General features: G+C 38.3%; 1 protein-coding gene across 2 annotated transcripts; it reads right to left on the bottom strand.

Annotated features, from left to right (window-relative positions):
• Window positions 1–12,989: 12,989 nt before the first annotated feature.
• On the bottom strand, window positions 12,990–17,537 carry LOC115583642 (CD209 antigen-like protein E). 2 transcript variants are annotated; one of them, XM_030420724.1, is made up of 6 exons: window positions 17,247–17,537; window positions 16,704–16,793; window positions 16,053–16,145; window positions 15,723–15,865; window positions 14,704–14,804; window positions 12,990–14,514 (listed from the first exon to the last, which is right to left on the bottom strand). In XM_030420724.1, exons 1-6 carry the CDS (start codon window positions 17,377–17,379, stop codon window positions 14,367–14,369), a joined length of 708 nt encoding a protein of 235 aa, XP_030276584.1. In that variant the 5' UTR covers window positions 17,380–17,537; the 3' UTR covers window positions 12,990–14,366. The 2 variants fall into 2 exon arrangements, with proteins under 2 accessions (XP_030276584.1, XP_030276593.1); XM_030420733.1 differs by lacking the exon at window positions 16,704–16,793 and having other exon boundaries at window positions 17,247–17,443.
• Between the last annotated feature and the right edge of the window lie 3,274 nt (window positions 17,538–20,811).

The raw sequence follows: 20,811 nt of genomic DNA, 5'->3' as shown, positions 1-20,811 counted from the left end.
AATTCTTGTCAGATCCGGCGGATATGCACACGTTCTTGGATGAACTTCAATTTCCTTCCATAAATCCAGAATTGGTTAATCAATTAGACTCTGATCTGACTACTCAAGAATTAAACTCAGCTTTACAAAATATGCAAAATAATAAAGCCCCGGGGCCTGACGGGTTTCCGGTCGAATTTTTTAAAGCTTTTCAGGCTAAACTTATCCCATTACTTTATTCTGTTTATGTTGAATCTTTGTCTCTTGGTTCTCTCCCTCCCACATTGAGACAGGCCTCTATTAGTGTTCTTTTAAAAAAGGACAAAGATGCTGATCTTTGTACCTCCTATAGACCAATATCTTTAATGAATGTTGATACAAAGATTCTTGCAAAGGCCTTGGCTCGCCGACTTGAAAAGGTTCTTCCAATAATCATTTCTAGGGAACAGACTGGCTTTATAAAGGGGCGTCAGCTCTATTATAATGTTCGTACTTTGTTAAATGTAATTTATTCAAAAGAAACAACATCTATACCTGAAGTAGTGATATCGATCGATGCTGAAAAAGCGTTCGACCGAGTTGAATGGAATTATTTATTTGCAGTCTTAGCTAAATTCGGATTTGGTGAAAGTTTTATATCATGGTTACGCCTTCTTTACACACTCCCTTGTGCCAGTATCATTACCAATAACATTCAGTCCGGCTTTTTTTCTCTAAACAGAGGTTGTAGACAGGGCTGTCCCCTGTCTCCCCTCTTGTTTGCACTCGCAATAGAGCCTTTGTCTATATACTTGAGGACCTCTCCCACTTTTAATGGCATCACCAGGACTCATACAGAGTTGAAACTGTCGTTATATGCCGATGATTTGTTGCTATATGTTGTAAATCCAGTAAGAGCCTGCCCCGCCATTGTTTCATTCTTTCGTAGATTCGGCCGCTTCTCAGGGTATAAAGTTAACGTTGCCAAGAGTGAATGTTATCCTGTTAATAAACTAGCGTTGCAGATCTCCCAGTCGGACATCCTTTCAAATTGAGTCCTTCGGGATTTAGGTATCTTGGGGTTAACATAGCCAGATCTTTTAAGTCTCTTTACTCTGAAAATTTCTCTCCCCTTTTAGCTGAGATTAAGGCAGACTTTCAAAAGTGGAGTTCCCTCCCCCTCTCTTTGATTGGAAGAATAAATACTGTTAAGATGAATGTTTTGCCAAAGTTTCTTTTTCTGTTTCAATGCCTGCCTATATTTTTACCCAAAAGTTTTTTTAAAACGGTAGACTCGATTATTTGTAATTTTTTGTGGAATGGCAAAACACCTAGAGTTAGACAAAAAGTACTTCAGAATTGTAAGTTCTATGGCGGCCTCTCTCTGCCAAATTTTCAATTCTATTACTGGGCTGCAAACATAACTAAAATTAAATTCTGGTTCAAATCAACTGATATACTTTGGTATCACCTGGAAGCACAGTCGTGCCCCCCAGCTTCTCTTTCTGCTTTATTAACTGGCCCGGTCGCCGCGAACCCCTCTGGCCTTACCTGCAACCCTGTGGTTAATGCTACGCTTAGGATATGGTTTCAATTCAGGAAACAGTTTAAATTTACTGCTCCCACGGTTTTAACCCCACTGTTAAAAAATCTTGTGTTTAAGCCCACCTTTACCGATACCACTTTTTCCTTATGGCAAGATAAGGGTTTGAAATGTTTTAAGGATTTCTATCAGGAAGGGGTCTTTTGCTCTTTCGCAGAACTGGTTACTAAATTCAGTCTTCCACCCTCTCATCTTTTTAGATATTTCCAGGTGAGGAACTGTGCAAAATCCTTATTCTCCAACTTCCCCAACCTTCCACCTAAGCAGCCATGGGCTGATCTTTTACAATTTAACATTTCACAAGGGTCTTTAATCTCAAGAATATACAGTTCTATTCAGTCATATGATGATCGTTTGATCACTAACACAAAAGAGACTTGGGAACGTGAATTAGGATTGATTTTTGATGAACATTGGTGGGAATCTGCACTGCAGGTCATTCATAAAACCTCTATTTGTGCCCGTTTGACCTTGATACAGTTTAAAGTTGTATTTAGGTGTCATTATTCGAAGACAAGGTTGGCACAGATTTTCCCAAATATGGCAGATGTCTGTGACAGATGTGGAGGCTCACCCTGCAATCTTACGCATATGTTTTTCTCCTGTCCAGCTCTGTTGAACTTTTGGCAAATCTATTTTAACACCATGTCTAAGGTATTCTCAAAGACTTTTCACACCTCACCGCACATTGGTATTTTTGGTCTCCCAGAAGAGTATACTCAATACTCTACTAAAGAATTGGAAGTAATAGCTTTTACCTCCTTGATTGCTAAGCGCCACCTCCTTCTTGACTGGAAATCCACAACAGCTCCTTCCAGTACACAATGGATTAAAGAGGCTATGTCCTTTTTAAAAGTTGAGAAAATTAGATATTCAAGAAGGGGAAACTTGAAAAAATTCTACAATAAATGGCAATCGTTCATGAATTTTTTTGCGACAATGTAATTCCCCCCATACACACTCCCCCTTTTTTTTTTTTTTTTTTTTTTTCCTCCTCTTTTCTCTCTTTCCTCCTCTTTTCTTTCCTTCTTTTTTGTTATTTACTCATCTCATTTATTATGTTTATGTGCTTCATTGATTCACTATTCAGACTAGGTCTAATACTTTTTCACTGTAGGTCTGCTGTTTATTCGGTTGTATTTTTCTGTAATTGTTGTTTGTTCTAAAAATATGTCAATCTAAAACCAAAGGGTGTATGCAAACATGTTTAAAGCCGACACTAATGTGTCCCGATATAAGTGCCTTTGTTACTCTTTGTATACACATCAATAAAAATATTAAACAGAAATCCTTTTTCAGTCCACTTTAGTAGGGGTGAGTAGCCTTTTTCTTTGTGCACCTTTTTTCTCCTGTTTTTGGTTAGGGAGTGAGGTAAGATAACCTGTATTTCTGTTGACTTTTGTTTTGGGTTTAGGAAAGTAAGATTTAAAAACCAGCTTGTTTTGTTTATTGTTTTAGGTATTGCTCACCCTGAAGCCTATTTTCGTTTGGGTAAATAAATTCCCTTATTTTGGACTGCAATTCTGTTTGTCTTTGGTGACTTATTCTTGGGAGTGGGAAAAGGGAGAGACCACTACGTTATGTCCTGGTATACCCTAGGCTGGGGCATAACATAATTGGGGGCTCGTCCGGGATCTGAATGTCCATGAGGTGAGGTGGATGTGGTTTGGTTAAGTTTGTTTGTGTAAGTGGCCTTTAGTTAATAGTAGTGGTCATCTCTTTTGTTAAGTTGTTGTTGCTGCATGTTGTGTTTCTGACTGAGCACCCTAACCAGAAAGCTGCCGGGCATTTTCAAGGATTTGCCATGTTTTGTTATTTTGCCTTTCTTATTTTTGGTGGTAATCCTGGGTGGGGGTATGCTTCAGTGATTCGCAGTTGACTAGATTCCTGGTCTTCGGTGATTCACTGAGTTCAGCGTTTAAAGGTGCCTCGAGCTCAGCAAGCCACTGAAGACTAGCTAGGTGAGTTAGCCACCTTTTGTAGGCAGGTAAAGTTGGGGTGTCTCTGCAGTTTGTTTCCCTGTGTTTATACTCTGCACAGCAACGTAGTTTTGTGTGAGATGGCTGCTTTTGTGTTGGTCACGTTGTGATGTGTGGCCCTAATTAATACTTGTGCGCAGTAACTTTTGTGACCTTTTGGTTGTGGAACTGGACACCACTTTTGTAGGGTCACTTGTGGTTGCAGCTTAAGAGTAAGCTTGCAACATTTGTGTAGTGGTGACTACAGTGATGCCTTTTGTGTGTGGTTGTTGCAGTCCACTTTTGGTTTGGTCACGTTGGTGTTGCTGCTTTAGTGGATTAATTAGTATGATTGGCATGGTGTCACTCCCCAGATCAATGGATCTTGAGTGGTGGATGTGGCTTCCCAGTTTGTCTGGTCACTTTTGTCTCTTTGTTACACTCCTTTTATAGTAACGTGTGGTTGGAGATCACAAGGTGTCCATTTTGGGTGTGGAAGTGGCAGTTCACTTTTGTTGGGTCACTTGTGGTTGCAGCTTAGGTGTAAGCTGGCAACATTTGTGTGTAGTGTTGACTATACAGTGATGCCTTTTGTGTGGTGGCTGTTGCACTCCACTGTGTTGGGCACCTATTGCTGTTTTTGGTGTGTCTCTGTTACCACAGTTGGTGTGTGTGTGTGTGTGTGTGTGTGTCCGAGAGCTGATTGGTTCCAGTCTGGAAGACAAGGGTTTAAAGGCCGGCTCCTCCCAGTTCCTGTGGACTCTCCTCCATTGACCCAGACTGCCAGCATGCATGATTGTCAAAAATATGTTTGTTTTGAATAAAAGTGTTAAAAATGCTCATTGCTGGTGGTGCTTGGGAATGGGAAGAGGGGAGTCTCATTCTCTTGTTGCACCAGGGTTTCCCCTAGGCCCTGGTCATAACAATTACCTTCTGTGCTTGCACGTATGTGCAGAACTGCATGTTGACCTGTTGCTCTTCACCACCCTTTGTTTTTTTTTTTTACATCGGGGCTTTCCCTGTGCCACTATCACCGGCTCTTAGAAACTCTGACCTTGAGGCCTTTAGGCTTTCTGATAACTCCCTTTCTTGATGCATCTCATTATATCTGATCACTCTTTGCACTGTATTTTTGAATTTAAAGAAATGTTTTACATATTTGGTTATATGATGTAATTCTTAGATTTGTGGTTACGTTTTCACATTTCACATCATCTGACTATAGCAGCTTTAATAAGTAGATGCGCTTTTCAGTCAGCTGGTGCCCAGTAGTATGTTTCATCAACTCTTTCACACTTATTGCCCTTCATTTCTTACTTATCATTATAACAGTTATCAGTTACCATTAGTCACTATCTACTTACTATGGTTATTTTACACTACAGCACATTGGAGGGATGTTCTCTTCACGGATAAATCCCGGTTTTCACTGTTCAGGGCAGATGGCAGACAACATGTGTGGCATTTTGTGGGTGAGCGATTTGCTGATGTCAACATGACAGTGTTGGGAATAACGGCGTTACAATAAACGGTGTTACTAATGGCGTTACTTTTTTTTCAGTAAAGGGTAATCTAACTAATTACTATTAACACCTTTACAACGCCGTTACCGACTATTAAATGTGGCGCGTTACAAACTGAAGCTGCTCATTGAAGCTGTTGTCATCCGACTCAGCTCTCAGCCACCGGAGCTGCAGAGCTGTTTTATTTTATCTTTTTTTTTTTCTTGGCGAGGGAAGAGGGAGGGGCGGGACAACTGCATAAGTGATGGTGTTGGCTCTCTAAGGTAGAGTGAGAGTTCGTAAGCCAATCTGAGGCAGTTTACACACAAACCACACACGCACACAGCATCCTTGCACACACAAACTAGCAGAGGTGAGTTGCAGCAATGGCGAGTCCGGAGGGAAAGTTGGCGTTTTCAAAGTGGAGTACAGACACTACTTTAATCTCTTTTGTCTACGTCCGTTGTAAGCAACTCTTATCTAATGAATCATCTCTCAAAGGCACATGCTTCTACAACACTAGTAGCTAAAGACTCCATTGTTGACATTGTTGATGATGACAGCAGGCCAGGTGTGGCTAACGTGAGCTCTGCTAACAATGAAGGACATGGAGCTGTCCAAGCAGCTACAGCTGGATTTTTCTGCTCCAGCTTCACAAAAACTTGACAGACTGAACTGAATGCAAAGATAGGTAGGTGTGTTGTTGAGAACATGCTCCTGTTATCAACAGCTGACTCAGACTCCTTCAGAGCACTCACTGGCAAAAATATCGGGGAGAGCAGATGCCGGTCTGCCATGCAGGAAGACATTTTCTAAATACATGGATGCCGAGTACGCTCAAATGAATGCCGAGCTCAAAAGAGGGAATAATTAAAAGTAACACAATAGTTACTTTTCCTGGTAACTAGTTACTTTTTTAGTGGAGTAATTCCGTTACTAACTCAGTTACTTTTTGGAAGAAGTAACTAGTTACTATAACTAATTACTTTTTTGAAGTAACGTGCCCAACACAGCTCATATTGCAGCATGATAATGCATGGCAACATGTTGCAAGGATCTGTACACAATTCCTGGAAGCTGAAAACATCCAAGTTCTTGCATGTCCAGCACACTCACTGGGCATGTCACCTATTGAGCATGTTTGGGATGCTCTGGATACGAGACGTATACAATACGTATATGACAGCGTGTTCCAGTTCCTGCCAATATCCAGCAACTTCGCACAGTCATTGAAGAGGATTAGACCAACATTCCACAGGCCACAATCAACAATCTCAACTCTATGCGAAGGAGATGTAAGGCAAATGGTGGTCACACCAGATACTGACTGGTTTTCTGACCCCCCCCCCCAGACCCCCCAATAAAGCAAAACTACACATTTCAGAGTGGCCTTTTATTGTGGCCAGCCTAAGGCACACCTGTGCAATATTCATGCAGTCTAATCAGCATCTTGATATGCCACACCTGTTAGGTGGGATGAATTATCTTGGCAAAGGAGAGGCACTCACTAACACAGATTTAGACAGATTTGTGAACAATATTTTAGAGAAATGGTTATTTTGTGTATATAGAAAAAGTTTTAAATCTTTGAGTTCAGCTCATGAAAAATGGGAGCAAAAACAAAGTGTTATATTTTTGTTCAATATTTAAGAATAAGAATAGTGCAACATGTACACTATTTTACATTCACATTCATGCTATGGAACATATATTAATATTTAATTAGATAATATAAAGAAGTGCAAAACAAAGAGAAATTGTGCAAAACTTGGTACATTAAAATGTGTAAATAAGTAGCTGATTTTTCCCATATACTTTTATTTTGTATTCATCGTGACTCCATGGTGGAAGTGGTTAAGTAAATAGAAATAGCGCTATAAAGTAGAACATACTGCTAAACAATCACCTGAAAGCAGAGTGACTTTCATAACAACAACCATGGACCAATGGGTTTTCCCAGGAAATGTGGCCCCGCCCTTATTGGCAGCGAGTCAAGGGAGGCGTTTCTGAACTGCCGAGCGGGTGCCAGGAGATGCCACGGACATGGACATCAACTTCGCTCTCCTCTCTTGTAGGCGGAGCCGAGTGCCGGGTGCCGCACCTGCCCGAAGACATGCAATCACCTGCGGGCACAAGGTCTAATAAATAACTCATCTAATATTCAATAAATAGAGTAATTCAAATATCTGTATAAACTGTGCAAATACGCAATGTGCAAACTGTACTGTGCAAACCTTGGCAAATAAAGTGCTATCGTGACTAAAGTGCAAAGTGCCATTATTACTGTACCTTTTAAGTTGTTGTGCAAAGGAACATAATCAACCACATGTGCAATATGTACAAGTGACGAAATACGCTTAGATACATAGGGGCATGTACTGTGAGTACTCATGTATATAGTAAATACTACTCATGGGTCTCATGGGCTGTTGTGATCCTATCACAAGATGGTCTTAGTTAATTTAGAGTTTTTAAAGGTATTTCCAGTCAACAAATTGTTAAATAAAGTTTTAAAAAGTGACAGCATCTGAAACCATAAGGACAGCATTTTAAAATGGCCAATTACTGACCAATATACAGTATACTCAAAAAACATTAAGGTCATGTGTTTTCCACAATGTCAGGAAAAACAAGTTGTACAAACTTTTCTTTATATAGCCATTATAAAATAAAAGTAGGCTAGGCTAGATGGTTTAAGACTACAAACATTTTGAAATGTAAAAATCATGAACTTATTAACGTTGACCTCACTAATCTTCTAAATCAATTCTGGGCTCAAGCATGAGAGCTTGAGATCAACTGGTCAAAAGTTACATAGCAGACATGATTGATAATCTTTGTTTCTCTGACCTCTAGTGGCCAGATGTTTACACACTGCTGTAATACATTGTTGTTAATATTGTCATATTTACATTCAAGATTTCTGTTTATTGTTAGAAACAAAACACAACAACAGAAAAAAGTGATTTTATATATTTTTCAGAAAGTACAGAGACGATATTTGCCTTTTAGAACACAAGAGAACATTTGACCTCAAACAATAATGTCTCTGCAGCAAGATGTAAATATCGAGGAGAAGATCAGTGTTGTTGTCACTATTTTAATTTAAGATCATGTGACTGTTCTCTGGAGGAAACAAGGCTGCTATACTGACAAAAAACTGTGTGACTTGGTGACAAATTTTAAACAGCTACAAAATTACATTAACAATAAAAGTTGTTTGAGACAGAAATAATGTAAGCACAGTCTTCGTTGTTGCAAGATTATATAAACATGCAGCTAAATATTTCATCATCTCAAATTATACATTAATGAAATTTTGTAAGAGCAAATGGGAGACCTTTGAGAGAATTTGAGTGTGTTAGTGGCCTAATCTGCAAAACAATGCAGACTTTTATGGCACATTCGACAAATCAACTACCTGACATCATTACCCACTTCCCCACATTCATTTACTTTTGATTTTTAAATATAACAAACATCTGTTTCCATTTGAACGCTCCAAAATAAGTTGTTTTCTCAAAATTCTTCATACAATCATCAGAATCACATACTGATGGCTAAACAGAAAATAAGGCAAAAATAAAGATAAAATACAGTGCATTTTTCCACTTCCAGGTCCCTTGTCTCAAAGTCAATGGGTTTTTCTGAATAGGTTTTCAGTTAAATGCTTGAAATAAGGCCCGTGGTTACCACAGGCATGAGATATGTACATATTTTGTTCTAGGACATAAAAAAAAAAAATAGAAAAAAAACAAACAAAAAAAACCCTCACCTTAATGTCCCACAACTGGATTATAAAGGACTTACATGTTTTGAAAACCTAGCAATTTATGTTATGCTTCAAAAATCACAAAAGTGGTGTTCATCTTTGAAGTTTACCTTGATGAACAAAGTATGTTAGCATCATGTGTTTGCAACAGAGCTTATGTCTGGCAATAATCCAAAATCAAATTGAAATTGTTAGGTTAGCCTACAAAAATATGTCACCCTTAGACCATTCTATAGGAGGGATTGCAATAATTCAGAGTCAGGGTTAAACGCTTCAGTGCCTGCTGCTGCACATGAATTCCAAAAAGGATGTTAGAATAAAAAACAGCTGAGTAACCAGCCAGTTAGGATGATGTAACATGGCTGGACAGTATGTTTGAAAAGGTTTAGACAAACTGAAGTCCTTTAATGCTACTTTTAACCCTTGTGCCCTCCTTAAAAAAACTTCTTCTAACCACCATCGTGGCAAAAATGTACACGCACAAAATCTGCCATAAAATCCTCACACATCAATATTTTTTTCTGCTTTTTTTTTGCTTGAATCCCTTAATTAACTTGTTCCCTGATCAAAATGATCAAAAATTCAATAATTTTCAGGATTTTAACCCTTTAAATGCCAGTTTTATTATTTGAATTACTAATTACTTATTTAAAAAAAAAAAACACAAAAAATTTATTATTTTCCATATAATAAGTAGTAGGCTGATTGGGCTTTAGTGGTGATTAGAGTTTTGGATATATCAAAGATTACCAACAAAATTGATTTGATTGCATTAGTATATTTTATGTAGTAACAGATACTCCCTCTAACCACCTTCGTGGCCAAAAATGCCCCATTGACTTCCATTAAAACCACATTTTTTAATCTCACTACCATTGCAGTATAAAACCATGCATTCTGTAATGTCAGCATGCCATTTTGAAGAAAAGTAGTGATATTTGACATTTTTGATGTATTTCACCAGATTCAACCATTTTCCCATTGTAGGCCGATGCATGAAATTCGATGCATGAAATTCCGGGTGACTACCAGGGCCCAGTGTGGGCCCTGGTAGTCACCCGGCTCCATAATATAACTGGCAAAAATACAAGAATTTCATGCATCGGCCTACAATGGGAAAATGGTTGAATCTGGTGAAATACATCAAAAATGTCAAATATCACTACTTTTCTTCAAAATGGCATGCTGACATTACAGAATGCATGGTTTTATACTGCAATGGTAGTGAGATTAAAAAATGTGGTTTTAATGGAAGTCAATGGGGCATTTTTGGCCACGAAGGTGGTTAGAGGGAGTATCTGTTACTACATAAAATATACTTATGCAATCAAATCAATTTTGTTGGTAATCTTTGATATATCCAAAACTCTAATCACCACTAAAGCCCAATCAGCCTACTACTTATTATATGGAAAATAATAAATTTTTTGTGTTTTTTTTTTTAAATAAGTAATTAGTAATTCAAATAATAAAACTGGCATTTAAAGGGTTAAAATCCTGAAAATTATTGAATTTTTGATCATTTTGATCAGGGAACAAGTTGATTAAGGGATTCAAGCAAAAAAAAAAAAAGCAGAAAAAAATATTGATGTATGAGGATTTTATGGCAGATTTTGTGCGTGTACATTTTTGCCACGAAGGTGGTTAGAGGTTGCAAAATGCATTACAGGAAAATAAAAGACATGTAAGTGTAAAAGACACTGGATTTCAAAAATTTGACTAAAAAGAAGAGTTCCTACAAAAATCCATGCCACAAGCTGTAACACAGCCAAAATTATCGCTAAATCAAAAAAAAAGTTGAGAAAAATGTACAAAAATGCCCGAGGAGGGCACAAGGGTTAAAAGTTCTGCAACGTAGCGGGTTTAGCTACCATTTACGTTAGCTTCAAATCTATCTGGACATGCTATAGTTGCATATGACGTTTTCAAAGTTGAACTTTTTTTCCTGAAGACTCTCTTCTACTCGTCTGAAAAACAGAAGGTGCAGCTTATTATTTCTAAAGCTTTTACCCCCATCTTGTTACTGTACACTACAGAGGAGGATTTAGTTGTTATCATGTGGCCAGTTTATGAGATTCTGTTCATGTGATAACAGCTGGTTGTGTGGGGATGGGAAATGATTATCCTGTCTGTTCCAAAATGGCATCTGTCTCGGATGCGATGTCTTCCTTGATCCACCTCCAGCAGTCCATCTCCTTGTTGTTGACTTCTGATCCCTTCCCTGTTGACTGGTTTTAACTGTTGAGAGTTGACAACAAAAGATTATTGGATCAACTCTTCATCTCTGTTCTTATTCGTTACTCTTTTCATTCATCAGCGTGAACAACATTATTGTTCGTGTTTGAATCTTTCATTTAGAGCTGGTGACATCACAGTGGGGTTTATCTGTTAGATTGTTCTTTAGAATTTCTCTTCAACCTCCCCAAACTCATACAATTTCCACTTGTCATTCATTCATATAGCAGAACTAGGGCCCCTTCAAACCCATAACTGATTGATATGAACTGATTAGACTGCTTGTCTGATCTCTGTGGTGTCACAGTAACTTTATTACAGATAAGTCAACTCCATCTAGTACACTGTAGCTTATTGTTGTGCTTACAGGGCTTCAACATCAGCTGCTTCAACCTTATTTCCTCATCATTTTCAGCTTTTCAGAACCCAGCAATCTTTTCAGAAATTCCATTCTCAACTTACTTTGAAGCTTTATCCAAAGATTATTTCGGTCCTCGGTCAGGGCTTCCAGTGTTTCTTGCTGCTGTTTTTTTTTCTGTGACCACTTGGTTGTAACTGGCCTGTAACTGGTCTCTTTCTTGAGTCAGGTTGTTGTAACTGGTCTGTAACTGGTCTCTTTCTTGAGTCAGGTTGTTGTAACTGGTCTGTAACTGGTCTCTTTCTTGAGTCAGGTTGTTGTAACTGGTCTGTAACTGGTCTCTTTCCTTAATCAGGTTGTTGTAACTGGTCTGTAACTGGTCTCTTTCTAGAGTCAAGTTGTTGTAACTGGTCTGTAACTGGTCTCTTTCTAGAGTCAAGTTGTTGAAACTGGTCCGTAACTGAGCCATCTCCTTTTCTCTCTCAGAGTTGCTTTTGAAAACTGTGTTTGACACATAAACAAACAAATAAACAAACACTGGCAACCATTAAGATATTTCTTTGTGCAGCAGCATACTAACAGAGTACTCACATAGGAAAACCAGAGCTAAGAATCCAATCAGGAGCAGACACAGCAGACACAGTGCAGCAGCTCTGCAGAAAGTCCTCTTTACATGTTTAACACCTGAAATTGAGTGCAATGATTGTCATTTCTTTCTTTGAATTCAATCAAATGAAATAAAATTTAGCCAGCATTATCAATATCACATGTTATAAAACTCTTAAAATACAATTTATTTCAGACAGTCAAATGACCTGTGTGCTAGAGTTGGAAGCCACTGTGATGCTTGGGGTGCTTGGATAGTGTTATCACAAGTATGAAGGTTTATTGCTAATTTTGATTATAATCAAAGGATCAGCTGTCATCCATTGAAACCATTCAAAAGCATAGATTATATAATTTTCGTGAGTCAACATGATTCTATATTCGTTTGCCCAACTTTGTATGTCATTTCCTCAACCAGCAAAACTGTTAAAAGTCTTTATCGCGAATGTGTGTGTGTGTGTGTGTGTGCTTGAGCATGTGTTTATTACCTGAGAGCGCTGATCCACTTCTGTTTGGCTCCAGAGTGTGAATCAACACATTTTCATAAATACCTTCTGAACTTGGCATCTCCCGTTTCCTCGTGCTGGGATAATCTAAGGGACTTTCTATGTTAGCATAAATATTGAATAGTTGAGCCATGGTGATCCAGCTGTACTAATAATATGGTTTGATCCTGTGGTGCCTGAAGCCATCGACATCTGATCAAAGTGTCCTTTGATGATGTATTTTTCTGTACTGTGTTCAGAGTAACATCTTCTAAAAGAGGACATTTTCTATTTACACACCTGACCCTCTACTTCACAGGAAACTGAGGGCTGGAGGTGTGAAATGTGTTAGGTGACCGCTTTTACCTATTTAACCTTGCAAAGTTGCAGCTGCATGAAGGTGCTTTCCGTTTTGTTCAGTGCTATGTTGTAAATGATCCTGTCACACTTAAACGATAGATAGATGTCAGTACATTTTTATACAGATAAAAATATTCAAATATTGAACTCTGTTTTCCAATAGCAAACTTTACTAGGTGTACCATTACACATTTAAATCTTTCCATGACAACTCATTGATAGACATAAAAAATTTCTTCAGCACAAGTAACAGGATGTACCAGAGGTTATTTAAGCAATTAAGGCCACCAAAGAAGCGTGAACTGTTATGGTTACAGCAAAAAGGGACCAAAACAGAAGGCACAAAGTCTGGAAGGTTGAAGTCTAAAGGCCAAGTGCATCAGGCCTTCAAAGAAAAGCTGGCAACAAAAACAAAAGGACAAGGCAGGGGCAAATCTGAGAATAAAAGGATTACAAAAACTACCTAAAATAAAAGCAAAAGAAGCTCAGGGAACAAACTGACAAAATAAGAGGGGAAGACAATGGCCTTACTTTAAATGCACAGGTAGTGATTAACGTTTACAGGGGAAAAAGGAAATGAGAAGCAAGACATGACACATGAGGAGAGAGTTACAAAATGAAATAGGAAATCATAAAACTAAAAACCCCAACCATGACACAAACATCCTCGCACTGATGTGTTTAAGGTAACATTTTATTATCATTTCACCCTACGTCAGTTGACATCGTGTCAGCAATCATCTCACTCATGTTCAAATAAAGTTTATCAATTATATGTTGACGGTAAAATCTTTTGGTGAATAAATTAGTTATCAGCTTCTTCTTCAGCACTTCTGTTAATTGCCTGAGCAGGTGAGATTCAGAGCATTGTTGTTATGATGAAAGACAATAATGACAGCAACTTACCAACTGAGGGATAAATATACATGTATCGATCAAAAAATATCACTCCCAGCTTCACCCCTCCAGCATTGAACCCATTGGCTTCCGTTATTAAGTTAGCAATACCCGCAATACTCTGCCCCTGATCCATATTAACACATGTCTGGTTAGTTAAAGAAAGATTGTTGAGAAAGATTTCAGATTTTAAGAGTTTGATAGTCAGGTGACCTTCATTGCCATGACAACAGTTATAAACACATGACATTTGTGAGTTCCTGGTCACATGAATATATGAACGTCAAAAAAGTCAATGCTGACTTTTAGTTTTCATCCCATTGCTGTATCAACGGACCTAAACGGCACATCCAGAAATTAGGCTATATGGGTGCTTTCAGGAATAACGCTCTTGGGTTATCTACAGCAGCATAGTTTGAAGCGCAGGGCCACCAAGCTGACATAATTGTCTTGTTGAGAGTAAGAATTGATCTAGCTCAATGGTTATTTTCCCCATAAAGTCATGGGTACAGGTTCGATGTTCACATGCACACAGTCACAGGATTGTGAAATATTTTTGGGAAAGTGGAGTTTCTGCACCCAGACTGATTATAAAGTGCATTTTAACTTTTCAGGGTTTTATATATGCTGAGTTATAAAGCTATCATCTTTTCACAGATCCAGAAATTGTGTTCTTCACACGGTAAATCATTCCAGTTGTTTTCCAAATCATGGGACCTGAATACTACACAGTCTTCTCTTTTGCCTCTATAAGCGTTGGGCTCTCCAGGGCTCCAGTAGCTGAAACAAAGAAACGAGTAATCTTGAAACAAAGAGCATGAGCCAAGAAGCATTTGAAGGACAGCGACATGAGTCCAGGGTTAAGTTACATTAAAATGTTCTCTGTTATTCAGTATGAAGCCAGTTATCACACCAACAAAATGCATTCAGTTTCAGCATCGATTTTGATTAAAAAGATAACATGTGAACCTTTCGGTTAGCGGCGTGCCATCCACCCATTTCCACATCCCTTTGGTTTCTCTGTCTGTTAGTCCGATCCATGGAAGCGCGTGGAATTTTCTCGCGAACTCCTTGTTTACAGAGAAAAACAGTAATCAATACAAACAGACAGTGTTGGGGAAGCTACATTGCAAGCGTAGCTTGTAAAACTACACATAATTCAGCTACTTAAATATAAAGCTACTTAAAAAAAAGTAGCTTTAGCAACTCAGCGTTAAATAAATCAACATATGGTGTGTATGAAACAAAATATAATAGCCTACAAAAAATTCACATGCCAGCAGAAATTTGCCTCTAAACTCAAGTTTTATTTTTTAAAGAACACACGCTGACATGTTTGGCCAATAACACAGGAACTTCAGAGGCACTAACACTTAGTGAACTAGAACTAGATCCCAGGGCAGAATCGCTTGTTGACATGACACATGAGCAGTCTCTCAAAGTTTTTATCAGACAGCCGGTTCTGTTTGGCACTAAAAACATCTTTACCAACACTAAAAAGCCGCTCACATGCTGCACTGGCTAGGACACCAGTGTTGAACTTCACAACACTTTGGACATTTTGGGTAGAGATTTGAAAGCATTTTGTGGGGACTCATCTGGTGACTTCACAAAGGCTTTTACCTTATCCACTTTATCATCAAAGAAAAATAAAATACATTTATATCATATAGGTCTTTTTTTTTTTAATAAAAAGAATATTTCATGTTATTTGCCAAAATTGTAGTTTGTAAATTGAGTAGTTAAACTGCAAAAAATTACCCCAAAAGTAGTTTAAACACATGACGCAGCACAAAATATGAATGTAGTTTAACTACCAGCAAGTTACAGCAAATAGTAGTTTAGCTATGTAGTTCAACTACATGTAGTTTAAGTCTCCCCAACACTGCAAATAGAACTAGTTTAAATCAAGTTTACCCCTAGATGACCTCACAGTCAGTACATTTGTCACTCTTTCTCTTCCTTTTGCCTCTTAACTTCAAACACACCTGTTCATCTTTGGTGTTGATGATAATCAGGTCAGCTCCTCTTTGCAGGCAGTCATCTCTGCTGTCTGTCCAGGATTTCTTGATGGAAGAAATGTAATAGAAACTGGGATGGAAATACACCCATCCTTGTTGGAAATAGTTATCTGTTAATCAAGATACATAAGATAACTTTGAGGACTGATGTTTGTTTCCTGTGCCGGAGTACGCTCATGGGGGCGCCCGGCAGCATGAACTGTGCTAGGTACTGTCATTTTTCTTTGCGGCCTATCCTTTTTTTGTTAAGATTGCACTGAATGCCCATTTAGATGCAAGTTTCATCCTCCTTCTTACCATAGTTAATCAGTTTTCTCTTCAGGTCGTCAGTCTCATCAGTCAGATTTTTGCAGCTGGCCTCTTTACCTGGTGTCTTACTGCCAGAACTGTCTGAAAGAGCAGATACACTTCATTAAGAATTCACATGTCAACATTACATCAAACCAGCAGTTCTGCCTAAATGCACTCAGAACAAGTTGGTAGACTATTATAATGCTCAAGGTTACTTTGGCACGTAGACAGGAAAACATTCAGGAACAAAGTGTACACTGGACTATAACCATGTTTTCAAGCTGACAGTTGTGACTCATCGGTTTTGTTTTTATTTCAATAGCAAGAAAATTAAGCAAGATCTGGAAAGTCCCATCCTCTCCTGACTAAATCCAACAGTAATACATGGGCTCAATACTGCTGTTAATCTTTGTTATTGGTTTTGATTCTAAACTTCCCCAAAACATGTTTCCCTGAGTTATCATGGGCTAAAAGTTGCTTATGTCATTGTCAATCAAGTGATCTGCACACATAAAAAAAACTCTCAGAGAAACTGATTGTCATATCTTGTGATTTTGACTAACCAGATAATTTTTTTCTAGCTGTATGATAATAGGAAAAAATAAAAACAAGTCTGTAGAAATAAAAATAATAATTATTATAATTAAAAGGACTCACAGAGAGTGTGGCGCAGTGAAATGTTGAGAGCAGCCTGTAGGATGCACACAAGTCCAAAGCTCACAGCAACATATATGTAGAGTTTTCTCCCTGAGTGCATAATTCAGACAAATATGATCACAAACCGAGTGTCTGACGGCCTGCTCCATGAAGCAGGCGAACAGAGTTATCTGAGAAGTTATCTGCGAGGAATTTGGGACAGATATCGAAATTTAGAACATTTTACAACTACGGAAATCCAAGGTTTACAAAATCAGTCAATGTGTTGTCAGGCAGTTTCACAAGCCATTGTGTGTACTTTTCAAGTGTAATACAAGGACATTGCTTGTCAGTGGTCCTCAATGCAAAATGACTGAATAAACTTACATCACATTAAAGCAGATCAATAATATTTTCTCATGTACACTAAAAACTTTGGGAAAATCGATTCCTCCTTAGCCCTTGTTTCCAGAATGTTTCTTGATATGTTTTATCTTTTAAATCCATATTTTTTGAAAGGTTAAAACTCAAAGTATTTATTGACCTGTATGTTTTCTGGCTTACCAGGAACTGCAGCAGTCACTCCACCATCCTGTCCAGAACAGCTCGCCAGGGCATCACGCCCGGCTGATGTATTGGGTATGTTTGCATAGTCCATAGTGATCTCTGACTGCTCCTTATAGACAAACCTCACCATTTTCTAACAACCGAGTGACATTCGTGATGTTTTCTAAGTGGTGGGAATGTTTGAGAAAATAACTTTACTCTGGTGTAGGTGGCGTACTTCTGCTTTCGATCGTGAACAGATTAGCTCAAACAGTGATGACATTCTGTACTTTCAACATACCACATATGGTTGTGCTTTTGTTTTTACATGGCTGCCTGACTATGGAAGAAAATATTAGTTCCCTTTTATTTTGAACTGAATTACTCATAAAGGCCAAGATGTCCTTTTTCTGCTAACAAATCAACTCACATTTGGTCTTCCCCATCTTTCCTTGACTCAAGCAACTTCTCCACACTAAAGCATTTCATTTCTACTCCAGCTTTGAAGCAACATTATATGCCCTTTTATCTTAAAACTTTAAATAGCTACTTCCAAACCATTTTGATGGTACAGTGTCTTATAATAGGGCATACATAATTACCTTTATGTTGCACGTATTCAACACATACCATTATTATGATGTAACAACAACTACTACTACTACTCGACTATCATTGTCCCAGACCTGGGATTTGTATTTAGGACACACAAAACTGTGGGGGCACCAAATCGCATGGAATGCCAATTCTTACATAATGTTGCTTTAACATGTGCAGATGCTTGTCTGAAAAGTGAAAGATCCTAACTCTTTAAAAAGGCCCACATTTTTCTGAGTTTTACATGAAGTGTTCATTAGTCTGTATTAGATTATCCTTTGATGAGCAAACTTAGGCCATAACATCCATTGAGCTACATGTTTGTGTCAAATATTTGAATAAAGCACATTTACAATACAATTCTCTTTCTTATGTGGCTTTGAAGTATTTTTTGTGAATAAACGTCTGTGGATGAAATGGTCCCTCAATGAACTCGACATCACTGCATTACTCTCTAATACTTGGTGAGCCTACATTGTATGAGAGAAATAGAAAAAGAAGAGAAGATCACAGGAATATGGTTTTAAGGGCACATCCACATATTCATGTCATGTCATTGTCCAGAACCGCTTAATCCCCCAGCACAATCAATAGCATATATAGCTTGTTTTAAACATTTCACTACAAGGGATTGGATGGCTCTCAGTCATTTAAAAATCCTCTTCAAACACTTGTCTTATTTTAGTCTGAGTCAGCGGATGTAAACTATTGGTTCAAGCCAGTTGCTTCTGCTTCTACACACACCACCCCCACTAACCACACACTCTAACTTGGTTGCTAAGGGTAACAACCTGAACAAGTCGGCATCTCTTCTTTAAAGGGGATTTCACCATTTAAACACCAGGGCCCCTCCCCATGTGCAAAACAGTTCCCCTGAAACTGTTTAGCAGGCGCACCATCTTTACATTCTGGGCTTTGTGCCTCCCAATAAGATTGTGATTGGTTAACAGTAAGACAGCCAAGCAATAACGTTGCTTCTGCTCTGGAGATATCCATGGCTGTAGGAATTGTGTTTTGCGGTCGTCAGTCTGTTTCATTCTTTTGAACGAGATATCTCAGAAACACCTTGAGGGAACGTCGTAAATTTGGAAGAATTGTCCAACGTTCATCCTTTAATCCAACTCAAGGATGAACTAATTAGATTTGAGTGGCCAAAGGTCAAAGGTCAAAATGTCATACATTGGTATGACATTTTTATTTAATTTTTTTCACACAAATGGTCAATAAGAATATCTTGGCCCTTATGAGTCATTCAGCTCAAAATACAAGGAAAATCATATTTTCTTCCATAGTCAGGCATGTGTCAACAAAATCAATACCATATGTGGTATGTTGAAGCACAAAATGTCATCACTGGTTGAGCTAATCTGTTAACTGATCGAAAGCAGAAGTACGCCAACCACAACAGAGTAAAGTTATTTTCTAAAAAACTGAATTTAATAGTCGTTATCAGTTATAAAGCTAAGCAGTTTAAAACTTTACAGTCTTTCTTGAATTAGTTTGCCTTCCCCCCTTTTGTCTCCTTGCATGAAGATCAATTATAAATAAGACTTGCAATTTGGGAGAAAGAGGAAGAGGAAGTTCTCAAAACTAATTTTTAGAGTTAGATGTCAGACTACCACAGAAATTAAATCATATTAAATTACAGCATGTGAAACCATGAGAACATCGATGCATCTATCTATCTATTTATGGTATTGGTGCATATTGTAGCATTCTCAGGTCTATTTCTACAGCAGGGCACACACGTATGAACTTATAAGTTTACATAATTTCCTACACATGAACTGACATGTATCAAGACAAAAGGAAAAAAAAAACCCAAATATAACTTGCAAGTCTAACTCACCTTCAGACAACATGCGCACTCAGTTTTCTCCAGTGAGCTGAGGGTGTTATGATTAAATGGAAAAACATTTTTAAAAGATATTTCATGATTATGAAACTGTGTTAGACTCCCTCTTGAGAGATCAAGTTTGCAGACCACTAGCTAACGTAGTTTTAGCATCCTCAGAAACGACCGCACGACAACAATACATTGCAGTAAATGGGCCCAAATATAAAACCGCCATCAAAAAGCCTCAAATAATGCTCAGGGCCCATATTCACAAAGAATCTTAAGGCTAAAAGTAGCTCCTAACAGGCGAATTTAGGAGCAACTCCTAAAAATAATGGGCGTGTCAGTCGTAACTTTAGGACTCCTAATTTTTGAAAATAAGAGTTATTCACAAAACATTTTAAGCCTAAAAGTAGCCCCTAAGTCTGGGAGACCTTAGAAGTAGTCCAGAGGACTCCTAACTCGCTAAGACCTGGTCACAGCCAAATGTTTTGGAGACGCTAAATGACAGGGAATTATTAAAACGATGTCAGATGGACCGTGAAGGGACTGAAGTTGTGGTTGAGTTGGTGAGGGACGCAATAACGTTCCCAACCAACCGAAACAATCCAATAACGCCAGAGTTAAAATACACACCGGTATTTGGCTACGGGGAAAATGCAGCTCTTCGCACGGGACTAGTATTACCTGGGGACCTCAAGTGATTTAGAATTTATCCCACTACGTCCGTGTTTCGTGCGGCGCATTCGCACAGGATAAGCAAAGTCTGTGTTTTACTGACATTATCATCCGGGTCGATTGCACCGAAGCCCCTGCTGGAGCAGCACAACTGTTATATATGGATATTTTTAATATAATAACTGGTGAGCCTGTTGAAAGATGGAAAAATGTTCCTTACCGCATGCTGCCATGCATGTAATCCATCTAATCATCTTTCGAAATTTCGCTCTTCTGATGAGCCTCCTGAATTTGCACCCAAAATGCTGTCAAAACTTTCATTTATAATTCCCAACGCAGCCTCCATAATTCTCGACCGGGAAAAAGGTGGAAAACACAAAAAACCTTAAGAAAAAACAAAAACGATCCCAAATCACAGAGATGCCGATTCGCACGGGACTGATATTATCACATGACCTCTGTGTTTGGTGA

This window comes from Sparus aurata, chromosome 1, assembly GCF_900880675.1.
Source record: "Sparus aurata chromosome 1, fSpaAur1.1, whole genome shotgun sequence".
NCBI classification, from domain to species: domain Eukaryota; kingdom Metazoa; phylum Chordata; class Actinopteri; order Spariformes; family Sparidae; genus Sparus; species Sparus aurata.
This window is presented reverse-complemented; position numbering and strand designations above follow the sequence as displayed.